The following is a 15,069-nucleotide window of genomic DNA, read 5'->3' as shown; positions in this document are numbered from 1 at the left end:
TGATTAAATGACCTCATTTCATCCTATTTAGTGACAATATCTTATCAACAGTGGGATGGAATACTAAAATAATTTCTAAGAAATATCTTGGTTTTACTATAGAGAATTTAATGAATTATTTTTAAAGCTGTGAAAAGGAGATTTGTCATATAAAAATAACAGTTTAAGAATTAAAATTGACCACATGTTAAGACATTGAACTACTTGAAAGTGACTAATAAAACATAAGATGTATTTTCATAAAATTAGCACATGCAATTAAATGTATATCATTTAGATTTGCTAAATAGATATAGTTCTGATTTCTTAACAGGAAATCATACTACTCAAGGATGAAGGAACTCTACATGTAAGTTTGAAAACTGAAACAACTTAAGTTAGCTGTGTTATCTTTTGAAGTGATACTTTTGTTAGAACTGAGCTAGTAGTAAAATTATCCAGTAATGTAGCAACTTGTGTTTTCAGGCAATTTACAGACATTACTTAATCATTGCAATGTATTTGTGACATGGTTACATTTGTTTATCTACACCTTCACCCAGAGAATATGAACTGGGATATTAATTAATTTACCCAAGGGCACAAATGGAATCCATATCACATTTAGATTAAAATTCTCCTCTTTTCAGCTCATTGTTAGGTATGTACATCACTACGCAATTTTCTCCTTCTCTAATTCAGTTTGCTATTATATTAATAATGGAACTGCAAATTGTAATACAGCATTTCTACAGATAAGTCATGATTCACTGTGAATTTTTTGATCATTTGACTGATGATGTAAAAGAACCACTGCTATTCACAGCATTTTATTACAGTCAATAGAATGAAACTCATAATTTCTACTGTATATGTGTCCATTTCATAAACTTCATTGTTCCAGATGATATGCACACACTGAGAATTATAATAAAAATTAATTGGACAAGAAAAAGTTTACAGACTGACTTTTCTTTAAAGAAAAAGGCACAAACGATCTACTAAGACTATGTCACAACAATTTTCTTTCTTATCACTGACACGCAGTGCATGAAAGAGATCTCCTCTCACATCTGTGAAAGGAGGTGCAGAATACTTCTGTTTAAAATCCGCTACGGGTAAAAGTTTTAGCAACAAGAGTTAAACATGTGAGAATCTCAGAAGAACAAAGGAGATAACGTCTGTGTTAATGTTTTCCTGCAGCCCTTATTCAGTGAAATGCTTGACATGCTTATATTTACAGCAATGAAGCAACAAACTTGAAAGCATCACCTTACCTTTGAAGATATTGTCTTCAGTTCCCAACTCGGTGGAATACCACCCTTAAAAAATTTAAGGATCTCTTGATATTAATTACATTAAAGTCCTCTTTAAATCAGTTGTTCCAATTGAGAGGGATGGTTGGAGACCTGTATTTCAGTACTCTGATATTTCCAGGTTTTACTGATCACCATCAGTATCTTTGAAACACCATAGTACAGTATAAAATTAATTTTTCTGACCTTATTTTCCATATTAACAATGAGCTTATAAATGCATGTCAAAACAAAAACCTTTTCAGAATTTATCAGTATTTTCTCATCCATATTTATGAATGAACTTACCAGTTGCAAAATCTCTACCACAGGCTTTTTTTGCCACAATATTTAATAAAAATGGAGAAAGCTGCTGATCCAAGTCAAAGGATTTCTATGGTCAGGAATTCTTAGCCCAACCTCTTCTATATTTTCTTAGTCAATACACAATAATATGCAAAATCCCAAATTAAACAGAGTATATATAATTAGCAAAGCAAAATCTTCAACATTATATATCTTTCTCCCTTAATTTTGATTGGTCTTTTTACTCTGTTCTTATTTCACTGGCCACCTGGCCTGATCCATCTTGGATGTCCCTTATATCCTCTACCATATCTTCCAGCCTTATACAATACTTTGAATACTTAAAATGCCACAAAGTGCACATGCTCAGGCTACCAGATTGAGGTCATACAAACATTAAAGCAGTGTTCAGTTGTTTTAAGTAATTTGACTAGCAGAATAGGATTTCAAAGACCAAGATTTTGTATGTTTACTCAATTTCTACATTTTGTTGCCTAGAACCTACATTTTTTGAAAGAATGTGTTGCTATAAGGTGTCTATACAAATAGGTACTAAATAATTGAAATCTCCAGTTCTGTCATATTTCTTTAGCAGGCTGTTTGAGTACTACAAGTACTTTTTAATCTATGTAGCTTGTTATTTATAAGAATTCATTCTGACAAATTTAAGAAATAAGAGAAAAAATTTATTTTTATTAATCTGGATAACTAGCTCTGTACCTTTCAAAATGTAAGCAGAATGCTATCACTTTATAGCACAGTATAAGGTTTTATAGCACTGGAGTAGCAGATGTGGAAGTCACACAGCCACACTATTGCAAACTAGCAATTGAATAAAAAGTATAAATACTTACCAAATGGACAATTACATTTGAAGCCACTTATGTCCTCTTCACAGGTTCCTCCATTCCAACAGGGTCTGTCTAGACATTCATTCACACGAACAGAACATGTTTCTCCTGAAAGTTTAAATTAAAAAAAAAAGAAAAAAGCCTGTGGGTTGTCATAGTCTATGTGCTGACCCCACTGGCCAAAATACACTTACTGAGTACACAGGACTACTGATAGACATCCTATATGTCAAGACTTTTTCTCCTATTTCTCCTTACAAGACAGTCCATTTTGACAGGCAAAGTTGGACGTGTGGCAATCAGGAAAATAGAAGGCTTTCTTAGTGAGGTTATGCATACTTCTGGAGTTTTTTCCATCACACAAAATTACTGTATCCAAGCAATTTTTGCCCAGTTTTGTGAATAATTTTCTTTCATGTCTTTAAAAAAGAATTGTGAAGTATCACTGCATATGAAAATGTGGTCAACACTAATTTACACAGTGATGTGTAATAGTACAGTTCAGCCTATATTCTAAAGCAAGTTGTCGGTCCTGCAATATTGGACATTTCTCTTTCTTTGTTTAATACAAAGAAGGAAGGTGATCAATTCACTAAAGAACACTTAATGAGGAAAAATGCAAATGAGAGGAGATGAAATAATTAAGAGCAAAGATGATATAATGAAATGTAGATTTGTAATATACAAAAGGGGTTGCTTTGATTTGTAACAGGAGAAGCTATTTCCAGCCACAGGAATATGGAGGCAAATCATGTTCAGTAGCTATGACAGGTCAGCAGTGTACAAAGCATGCTGAGCTTTCTGTGAACCGCAAAGCAGAAGATAAAAGCAAAAAAAAAAGCCAAAATTCCTCTGAATTCTTTGCACTATGGAAACTATTTGGTCTCCTATCTACAGCACACATACATGCCCTCTCATAGAATCATATGAATGAAGACAGTCAGCTATTAAAATCTGTATTTTCTGAATCTACTAGATACGAAAGGCCACTGTTGGAGAAGCCCATAGTAACACTAAGATTCTCTTGCACACTTAAACTTATGACAGGGTGGTTCCTATTAGGGTTTTTTCCTACTTCTAAACATCTCTTCATTTTCTGTAAGACTTCAAGATACATGGATGAAAACAGTGAGACAAAAGCATAGTCCAGGGAGAGTTCAGGTAACTCAGTAAACTAAAAAGCTATCTGCTAGGAGCAGCTGCTGAGTGCTGCTTAATGTTTGCCATGGCACCAGTGAGGATTACAGATGGCAAGGACTGACCAAAATATAAATTCATTTCTCAGTTCTTAAATTTTTTAAAGAATTTTCTCTGAAGTGCTGATAAGGTAGTAGCACTATGTGCAGTCTTTATGATCTCATTCTGATAATTTGCATTCCTTATGCTTTCTGGTTCAGGTCCCTGATTATGGTGGGTGTCTTTTGAGGAAGATAAGTAAAAATGCATAGGCATCTGTTTTCTTCTGGGTAGACAGGTGGAGAGTTTCCTCTAAAATTAATTATCTGGTCACAAGCCATGGGTAAGTTGAAGCATGTGCTAGAAAAACTCCTTGAAACACATTTTTTCACCTCCCTTGAATTGTTAAAGGTTAAAGCAAATGCAATTTTAGGGGAAATGTTGGAATGAGATCATCCTCATTTACTGATGATATCCAAGGTTTGTTAACATCTTATTGCCTTTTTGTGAAGCTGTCTCTGCTTTCTTTCTGAATCTAAGGCAGCAAAGGTATCTTATGGAATTGAACAGTACCACAATTTTAATACACGACTGTAGCAGGTATAGCTACAATTCCTTGTGAACTGTTCTCATCTATCTTCTTTGATTTTCATTTCTTTTGGGCATAGGAAATAGAGTATAGCATTCAGCAGGAAAATGAGTCAACTACATGCACAATTCTGACTATGGATCTATACTTTAAAACTGAGTGTTTAGGGTGAAATTCAGTTCCCTAAATGTCAATACCAAATGCAATATAGGATGTCCTGTATCCAGTCTTGAGAAAATAGTCCTTATAGGATGAAACGGACAATAAGCAGAGACAGTTGCAACAGTTCTATAAAAGTGCAATAGAGTGGTCATTCAGGCTGTAAATCCTGATGGGATGGTAGGAAATAAGACAAAGGAACAAAGACACAGAGAGTAGTTGTGGAATACTCCGGAGTATTCTCAGTAAAGAACAAAAAATTAGCCTGTACTGGGCAAGGTGAACCCTTTGAGAAAATCAAAATCAAAATGGCATCTGATCAAAAGGTTAATTCTGTGGCTATGTTTTGACTGAACTATATGAAATGTTACAAGACCTGGGGAGTCCTGAGAGGATGATGAAATAATGAAGGTTAGAGGAACTTGGGACATGAGATGAATGTTGGAGCTTTAACTGTGTGAAGGAATAGCGGCAAAATCTAATTGTACGTAGAAAAGGTGAGAAAGGAGTCAAAGCCATTTCCCTATTTCAAGTTTGACAGGAAGCCTAATGATTCTGTCAAAATGAGAAAAGATGCAGAAAAAGATAATTTATTTTCCATCTTCATTTGGAAAAATATAAATTTCTTCTATAATGTATAGCTAAGAAATTCTCACTAGTAGCATCAGAATCTGAATCTAATTTCTGACATGTTGCCACTAATCCCTATTATTTTAAGAGTTCAACGAGTATAGTGTTTCTGAGTGTATTAGTCTATATTACACCATATCATAGATTAACAGTTTTAGTTCCAATTTAGACAATTAGTCCCAAATATCCATAACAATGCTGTACAGTAGAGATATATATGCTATACTTGTTTAACAGACAATGATCTGGTTTCAGGTATTTTGTTTTTATTACCTATGGCCATGCTACATGTGTATGAATTCCATTCTCCATTTAAGAGAAGAAGAAAATGGGGGGGGCAAATCCTTGCTCTGATTAAAAAGGCACTGATTTTATGTTAGAGGCTGTTATTACATAGAAATTACTTCAGTTGACAAAGAAGTAAGTACAAGCCACCTCATCTGAGTTATCAAGCACTGAGAATACCTTTCTTATAACTAATGAATATATTTGTGAAAACCACTGCCTGATTTACAAGTCGTGCTAGTTAACAGTACTCACAGACTGATTTAGAAAGATAACCAAACTTTCTGAAATATTTCAGTTGAAACAGCTGTTAACACATTAAACACAGATAGTTCACTGTTTTTATTCCTGACAAACCTGCAGTATTTTTGACACAAACAGCTAAGACTTTAGTCTCTATGTATCTCTACTACCATTCCTTCAACATCTCCTCTGTTTTGTGTCTAATTTAGCTATCTAGCCACTGGAAAATGTACTATTTACAGATATGAAAAAATGATATTATTTTTCATCTAAAAGTTAACAGTGCAGTTTTAGTAATTCTGTACATCTCAGAAGAGGCTAGGAGAATAACATATTTTTCCTGTGAACCATGTTAAAACTTGGAGAAGCCTTCATGTTTTAGTGCAATTTCTGCCAATCAAATACACATGTAGTGAAAATAAAGGTAATTGCTTTTTGTGTGCTGTAGACAATGACTAGCTCTGATTATGTGTTATAACTTGGAGTGCCATTAAATTGATAGTTGCACTTGACAAAAGGCATATCCCAAAACTTCTTGCAAACAGTTGCTATGGGAATTTAAGAATTCATGTCCTCAGAGTACAAAGGTAATATATGGGCAGTATTTAAAAAATATTTCAGAGAGAATCAAAGAATCTATGAAGCTACTGTGAGATCATATTTTCTGAGTATTCAAGACATGAAAAAAGCTGGACAGATACAAAGAAACCTTTTTTGTTTTCAGTATGCAGCTCATCTCAACTACATATTTGAAATGTATGATGAGAATCTCCTTTTAACATCAAATAAAAATCATTAATTGGCTACAAATTACTTTCAACACAAAAATATGTAAATATAAATATTTTGTTGGCTTACACTTTTAAGGTTAACATTAATACAACACATCTGAACATAATTACTATTAAAGTGTTATTTAATAAATCATAGCTTAAGGTCTGAGTTCTTAAACACTTTACAGGGATCATGTCACCAGATTCTGAAATACAAAGAGAATGTAGAAAATTACCACAAGCCAAGTCTTCTACTATTAACTCTATAGCATATTTTATGCTGCATAAAATTGCAGTGTTCTTAAAATATGTAACAGGAAATTATAGGAAAGTCTGTCACTCTTGCAAATTGCATTGCCTGATCTTTAGAAGCAACATTTTCTGCCAACACACTGATGATACACAAGACATTTTTCTACAGGAACACAAAAGCCTTGAGAAGAGCCTAAGGACCTAAGTAAGTGCATGCTAAAAAAATTAGCAGAGATGTTTTGTCCTCCACCAGTGTTACTGATATCACTTACTCTGTTCAAAATAATCATGCTATTTTAGCAAATGGAGAGATTCCAAAGTTCTCAGGTAAATATAACTGGAGATCAAAGCGTAAAAAAATACCTCATTGCTTTTCATAAGTCTAATGGATGAAGTCTCATTGAATTCACTTCAAAAGTGGAACTTTGTAAGATCTTTATATTGAAAGTTTGCACCTTTCAGTGGTTCACATTTTATTTCTGCTTAACTTAAAGACATTAACTTCATATTTTATCCAAACTTATTGAACTATTGTTTGATTTTGTATAATATTCACAAAACTGAGTTTTGTTTTGATATCAGAATAAGTTTAATTTCATACCATTCTCAAATATAACATCAGATATTAGAATAAAAATTAAATAATTTGAGATGTTATTTTCATAATGTAATACACATTATATTTAAAGTATCTATTATAAAGTGCCACCACTACTATAATACCTCTGTCTGAATCACAAAACACATGCAAAAATATAAGAATACAAAGTTTCTTTTAAATACTTTTTATACCAACTTTTGTTTTATAGGCAAAATGGAATATAAAGTTTGACGATGCAAAGGCAGACAGAATGACCACAATTAAGAAAAGGATGTTAAAGAATATATTTTTTAAATAAAACTCCTCACTTGAGGTTATATTCAAGACATAAAATTAATCCTTCTCTTCCGAGATCAGATGAAAAGCAGGTGATTTAAAATTCTACTTAATGTAAACTTAATGAAGTACTGCTGAAAAAAACCAAAACACCAAAAAACTGAACCGCGAGGGTTTGTAAAGTTCAACTAGTATCCAAAACATTAACAATTTATTTGAGGATTGTCTTTGCAAGATTCATGCCTTACTGTCAACATTTTGTAAAATGTGTATAAATATAAAGCATTCCAGTCATGTACTTGATAACAAAGTCTGTAATTTTGTTGCTTGCTAAGCAGCATAACTTATTCTGTTAGATAAGACAGGTATCACCCTGAGTAATGTTTCTGCTTACTTTGCAGAAAATGCAGTTATGAAAAAGCAAGACAGACATTCAGGTGTGGCTTTTGTGAACTTGACAGATATTTCCCTTTCTCAACTTTGATGTTCTACACACTTGATTGGTTTTTTTTCTTTTCTTCAAGATCTTTTCTGTGTAACATATTGTAGTAGTTAAAAATCCAAAACAAATTTAATTTTTATTTACCTCGTGCAGTGTAATCCTTTCTGTGAACACTTATTACAGATGGAAAGTGATTTATATGAGGTGTTAAACCACTCCACTGGTTTAGCATCTATGAAAGAGTTTTAACTCAGAGAAAGTATGTGACTCTTCAAATCTAAACTGCCAAGAGTCCAGCTAATCTCTCTCCATGGGATTACATTCTACATCTGACAGGCAGGCTGCACTGGCACAATGTGCCAGCAATAATCACTCTTCCCCAGAAGAAGCCAGCCAGAACCCCTTCAGAGGCTGCACTGCCCAATGCCCTGAGCCACACACCCAGCCCAGCCTTGTTGTAAAACAAATTAATAATATACTGAAAGTACCAACACTTAAATACTTCCACAGACGGACTTCAAATTTTACATGGACTTCTCCTATGTATTTGTATAATAAAAAAGTAAAAACAAAGCACAGAAATTTAAAGAAATGGAAGGATTTCAAAAAGCCCATATGACATTTTCCTCTTTTGGACAAAAAGAGGAATACTGAAGAGCATCACATATAGCATATATTAATGTCAAACCCAAAAAGTCACTGGAAGGCCTACATTAGTGATGAGCTTCAATACCGTTATTACTTACACATGGCTAAAGCAAAGATAGATCAATATCTTGCTATGTGGGATATAAGTATATATTCAGAATAAAAATATTTCCCAAATTTAACTGTACATTATATAGATACAAACCCTCAAGAGAAACAAATGAGGCAATATTGCCTATCTACTTTGAGTTCTCAGTAGCTGCCTTCACATTTTTGTGGGCATCTAAACACAAAAGAGTTTTAATGTAGGATGTGTTAGGATAGCTTTTTTCTTTTCCCCGAAGAATTCCAAGATCTTCCTTTAAACCAGAAATAAGCACAGTGGTATTTGTTTAGAAATACCAGTCATCATGAAAGCTGGAATTATTTGGTGCTGAACATTGATGTATTGAGATAGAGTTAACAAAAAGGTGCAGAAGAAAGGATAGACTGGGAATTATTCTGAAGGTGAGCAGCACTATGTTATGTTTGAAAAACTGAGCCAGAAGTAGGTGATATACAGGGTCATCACTTAATCAAAAGTTAAAGAAGTTATTTACTCAATTTTTATAATTGTATTACAAACTTCCAAGTTTGAACACGGGTGAAATTCTCTTATAGGCAGTGGAGAGGGCACCAGGCATATACCAAATGTTTCCATATTAAAGTCTCCATCACAAGTATCATTTACAGTTCAAAAGGAAAGACTGTGGTATATGATGTTACAAAGCATTTGTTTTTATTATGAAAATACCCAAGCCTTGCATTTTTTTATGAATTTTTTTTTAAAAAAATCAAATCATGTTTTTCATGTTGACAAACCCCATTACACTGCCTAAGGGGTCCCTAGCTAATAGAATGCAAAGTTTCTGAGGAATGTTGATAGACATCAGATTGATCAATCAACTAGACAAAGTAGAGAGATATGAGTTGTCTGTTTAACATTTTGCTTCTGAAATAAAAACTGATTCTAATGTTATATCAAAGAGAACACAGGGATTCATTTAATAGCAGGAGAGATATTGGGTCACCTCCCACCTAATAAGTGGGAAGTTATTTGCAATATCTATGAATCCTAGTATACAAAGTATGATAGTTCCACAAATACATACAGAGTACTGAGCAACAATAATTTCCATTTTACTCTTTAGCTTATTCAGTATTGCCTTTGCTATTTCATCTGAAAGGGAATTTACTATTTACGAAGAAAAACTAAGTACATCTGGATATGTTAGAATGCCAAATTACAGAGAAACAACATAACAAACGCACACATACAAATGAGATAAGAGTAATTATGAAGTTTTTAGTATTACACTGGGATACTAATCACTGATTCATAACATAAAGTTATGACCATACTTTAAATCTGTTTTGTGCTGGAAAATATCTTAGGATCATAAATCATAGGGCATTGAACCATAGAGACTATGAAAATAGAATTTCTAGGGTACTGATAATATTTTTGTGAGTTTAAACAGCCTTTTATTAATTGTTTGCAGCTTAAAATCAGAATTTAATATATTCAGTAAGTGTGGTAATGAGTTACCCTTAATGTGACATTTTTCTTTAAATTTACTTCTGTGGAAATGCTATTATATAATACCTCATTGTGTGATAAAATAAAGGTTTGGTTTTTTTAAAAAAGATTTTTTCAGTAATATGTAGTTCATCATGGCTAGGCTTCATGAACGAAGATTTGGGAAGGGCTCTACCCACATTTGGTACAAGCACGCTGGTGGCTAAAAAGGCCAATGTGAGATAGACAAGTCCGGTTGCAAAAGGCACAGCAGAAAGACTCCTTAGGTGGTATCGACAAGACACAGTTCTTTCTGCGTTGTCTTTTCTCCTCGAGAGTGATCCTGTGTGTGTTCTCAAAGGTAGTAGCAGCATTATAGATAGTGTGTCTCCAGACCTCCCGATTGGAGGCCAGAGTAATATGTAATTATATCATTTATGTAAGCAAGTTGTGCCAGGGGAACTTTAGTGTGGATATTTGGAAAAAATGCTTCAGTAGAAGGGTGTTCAGGCACTGGAATAGGCTGCCCAGGAAAGTGGTTGAATCACCGCTCCTGGAACTGTTCAAAAGATATGTGGATGTGGCACTTGGGGATAAGGTTTAGCCGTGAACATGGTGGTGGTATCTTAATATTTGGACCCAGTGATCCTAGAGATCTTTTTCAACTTCAATGATTATAAAATTCTATGATGCTATGATTTTTGGGTGCATCCCATCAGGGTTCATGGACAAATATATATTCAGTTTGCCTAAGTATTTCCTCTCCCGAGTCTCATCCATCAAAAGTGTGTCTTCCTTGCTTCAGACTTTTTCTCTGGTTTCAGGTTGTTGGATTATTGAAGGACAGCCTCACCAGCACAGACTGAAGCAAAGGTGGCATTCAGTACCCAAACTTCTCCATGTCCAGTCTCATCAAGGTTCTATCTCATTGAGCAATGGGACTACATTCTCTCTTCTCTTCCCTTTGTCACATAAATGCTTACAGAAGCCCTTCTTGGTGTATTTCACATCCTTGTTATACTTGACAGCATTTTGGCTTTGACTTTCCTAAACTTATTGCTGCTTTCTCAGATAGTGTCTCTAATTCCTACCAGGTTACCTGTCCTTGCTCCTGTCCTCTATATGTTTCCTTTTTTGTGTTTGAATTTGGGCACGAGTTCCTTGATCATCCCTACAGGCCTTCTGGTATTTTGAGATGAACTGCTCGTGATCTTGGTAGTCATAGACTTTCTTGGACCCTTTGTCTCTCTGGAGTTTTATCCTACAGGACTCTTCCAAGCAGATCTTATACCCCACTCTATTGTAGAAGATATGTGGGTGGTTGAAGTTCCCCACCAAGTCCAGCAAAGTATGAAATAAGGGTTGAAGTTTCAGCAGCAAAATGGAAATATATTATGTTAGATTTTGAACAGGTGAGCCAAGTATGTTTTCTTCACTTGTAGTCAGATGTAGTTGTGCTATCTTGCTGGAATTTAAGCCACTTCTGGGACATTCCTTTGTTTTGTTGCACATTTAATAATAAATAAGCATGAACAGGAAATAACACCTTTTAATAAATGCCATTCAAATTACAAGGAAATTATATACACAAATTGAGGGCAACAAATCTGCCAGTGTATAAATACATAAATATGTATATATATATATATATATATATATATATATAAAAGGGAACATAATCACACTCGAAATTAAAAATGTTAATGATAAAATGCTAAAAGCTAGCCAGAATGTATAATGAAAAAATATCAGTGAAGTTATAATTACTTAATAGTTCAGCACTTTGGCAGTGACCCAGAAAGATCCAAATATGTGTTGAACATCTCAGGGGTTTAACTGGGACAGAATAAATCTAGTACTACATGCACTGTCTGAATTGGAGCAAAAGCCCTCAGCAGTTTGAAAGAGTAAGATGTAAATTAATGATTAGCTAGTACAAACAACACTATACATAATATACTATTTATTTTTGTCTTTGTTAGTGATAGCATACCATAGATTATCAACAGAGAAGCATTCAGCGCATTAATAACTGTGCTCAATGATATAGACTGAAGGCTGGAAATGCAACACTTCAGTATTGCTGGATACAAAATTATTTTCTGCCTCTCACACATAGTTTGAATATCAGTATTATTAACACAAACCCAAAAATTAGTACAAGAAGGAATCATGTTATCAGTTTTGTAGGATTCATCTAATGCAATACAGAAATTTACAGCCCATCTCTCCCTAGAAAAGATGTCTAAGACAGGCAGATGCCCTATCTCCGGCATATAGAAGAGGAGTCACTCAAATATAGCTGTTTATATCCCATACATGCAGACAGATGATACTGCTGATCTCATTCCTCCTCATGCTTAGATTTTCCTGTTCTGTACCAAAGCATTTGTTCTTATTAGGCTATATATTTCTAAAGCCATGACAGCTAAGAATGCATAACAGTGAAAATAAAATAATACAATTAAAATTGTGTTTTGGAACTTGATCAATGTTTTGCCAACAGCAGCAAAGCTAAAGCTCAGAATTATATGTTTAGTGATGGGAAGGTGAGCTGAGGAAGAATTAGGAGACACAATCTAAGAATTTCAATGCTAATTCAGTTAAAACTCTTGTAAATCATACAACCATGCAAATATATGCATATTCATATATATATATCTATCTGTTATTAAACAATTATATAAACATTGCTTACATAGAATGGGACATTCACATCTGTAATACAAGGCACTTCAAAAGATAAAACTTACCTTTGAACCCAGCAGTACAACGACAAGAAAAGTGGCCACTTAAATCCATACAAGTAGCTCCATTTTTGCATGGTGAACTTAAGCATTCATTAGTTTCAACTTCACAGAAGGGACCTTCATATCCGGGCACACAATTACAGCTGTAATTATGCAAGTGGTCCTGGCAGAATCCGTATTCAGAGCACTGATTTCCAATGCAATTGTCTATATCAAGTTCACAATATGTGCCAGTGTAGCCAAGGGGACATATGCACCTGTTATTGAAATGAGAAAATAGGAGAGGAGAGGCGAGGCGAGGTGAGGAAAGATGAGGAGAGGGGAAAAGCACCCCCGGAATCACCAGCCGGGAATATAATGGTCCATAATGGCTATAATGTTAACAATGTTCCCACTTTGAATCACCCACAAATGAATCTATCTTTTTTTCAATCTTTTTTCTTTACTTTTAGTTAGACACTAAGTAAATTCATCTCACACAGACTGCTAGCAATAATTCAATGAAGCCAAACAATAAGGAAAATCTTAGCTATTTACATGGGACAAACTAGTAGCTCTATAACTTTTAATATTAAGCTTCAAATGAAAATATTAGAATTAAAAACTCTTATAAATATGCGTATTATGCATTTTAATTTTTTTTCTGAAAAGATAATTAGTTGCCCTACAATATCAGTATGAAGAAACAATATTAGATTCTGCTTGCTCTGGACACAAAATCAGCATAAAACTGCTGTGTCATTAGCAACAAAAGTTGCAATGGCTATCTAACTGGAAAAAAAAGCATCTATAGAATTTTATAGAAATTGTTCAGGATTTTTTTCCCCAAATGTTGGATGAGATATAAATTGTTCAAGACTGGAGATGACTTTCTCACGTTTCTCTTTCTGCCTTTTTTTCATTTTAATGTGTGAATGAAAACAAATCTGGACTACCTCATAGCTAACCCATATCTTGTAAAATTAGGAAATCCCTTGTACTTGGCAATATATTCTTTGATTGATCCTTTCCTTATCATGTACAGAGGTCTCCTCACATAGGAGGAGATAATTTTACAGTAATCTTACATCTTCTTAGTCCATAGAGATGCTATCTAGATGATGGAAAGATCTAACATGTTAAGGAAGCCTTGAGTCATCTGGCAGAAAGAGTATTTTTTCCTTTATTTTTAACAGAAGGGATTGTTCATGTGGCTGTTTGCTTCTGTCCTGGTTTATTATCTCTGCGTTTTTTATAGTAGACCTATGGAAACTAAATCACTAGCTGTGAGCCCTGGAGTACAGCTAACGGACCCTAACTGCTAATGGGCTTTTAGTCCATGGATCAAAAGAGAGCTTGCTTGAAGTAAGCCCTCCATATCTCATCTAGCATGGTCATGAGTCTGAGAGACTGAAAAAAAGTTATTAAAATTATCAATGACTCAAAATAATTTGAGGGAGGGGGGTGGAGGAGGCAGATCAGGTTCTGCCAAGGTGGAATGGTGCTCTACCCTCATGCCCTGCCTCCTTGAGAGCCTTTAGTGCAGCCACTGACACACCTGAAACCAAGTACCACACCCTCTGGAACCCCTAACCCAGACCCCAAATGGCTGGCAGACCAAAAGCCCCACTTGGGGGAGGTTGGCCACAGGAGTGGCCAACTATAGGAAGTAATGGACCACAAGACCTCCTCGTGGTCACGGCCCTATTGTCCTTGGATTTGTAGTAGCTGGTTCTACATTGGGTCTAAGGCGGTAGCTATAATTGTCTCTCTCACTCTCTCTTTTTCTTCATTTCTTCTTCTCCTAATTCCCTTTTCCTTGATTTGGTTAACTTAAACTTGGATGGGTTGGAATTTGCTAAGTCAATGCTTTGTGAAATATTTGCCTTAAACTTTTGCCAAGTTCCCTTATTTTCCAAAGTTTGGCAGTAAAAGTGTGTTATTTTGACCTCCTGGAAACATTGTCATGTTTTTCCCATGCATGGCCTCAAGGTCTAAAAGAACTGAAGGCCACTTTAATAAATCAGTCTGGTGGGTTTTGGGACCTTATATCTTTTTGACATAAAACCCCTGTGATGAGCTTGTAAGGTGAACCTGGGGTCTTCAGCATGACTGTTTTTGCTTTACAGATCCGTTGCTACTGCAGTACCTACTCAAGCAGGTACAGCTGCTGTATTCTCACTTCCAACCTAAACTTCTTAGCAAAGGAGAAATCTTCCCCTCCTCTTGAGAGCTTCATTTGATTGTGTTTCTCATTTTTTAAAGGAATGCAGTTCA

At 34.7% G+C, this 15,069-nt stretch overlaps 1 protein-coding gene across 1 annotated transcript in view; it reads right to left on the bottom strand.

Moving 5' to 3' along the window:
* EYS (eyes shut homolog) overlaps positions 1 to 15,069 on the bottom strand; it is an 868,863-nt gene that overhangs the window by 667,192 nt on the left and 186,602 nt on the right. The window contains exons 11-12 of the mRNA XM_027698171.1: positions 12,817 to 13,070; positions 2,435 to 2,539 (exon numbers count right to left, since the gene is read on the bottom strand). Of these exons, the coding sequence (XP_027553972.1) occupies positions 2,435 to 2,539; positions 12,817 to 13,070 (359 nt within the window). The remainder of the gene's footprint in view (positions 1 to 2,434; positions 2,540 to 12,816; positions 13,071 to 15,069) is intronic.

This window comes from Neopelma chrysocephalum, unplaced genomic scaffold (genome assembly GCF_003984885.1).
Source record: "Neopelma chrysocephalum unplaced genomic scaffold, ASM398488v2 Primary Assembly neopelma1_23b, whole genome shotgun sequence".
Taxonomy (NCBI): domain Eukaryota; kingdom Metazoa; phylum Chordata; class Aves; order Passeriformes; family Pipridae; genus Neopelma; species Neopelma chrysocephalum.
The sequence above is the reverse complement of the archived record's forward strand: the minus strand, read 5'-3'. Positions and strand labels throughout refer to the sequence as shown.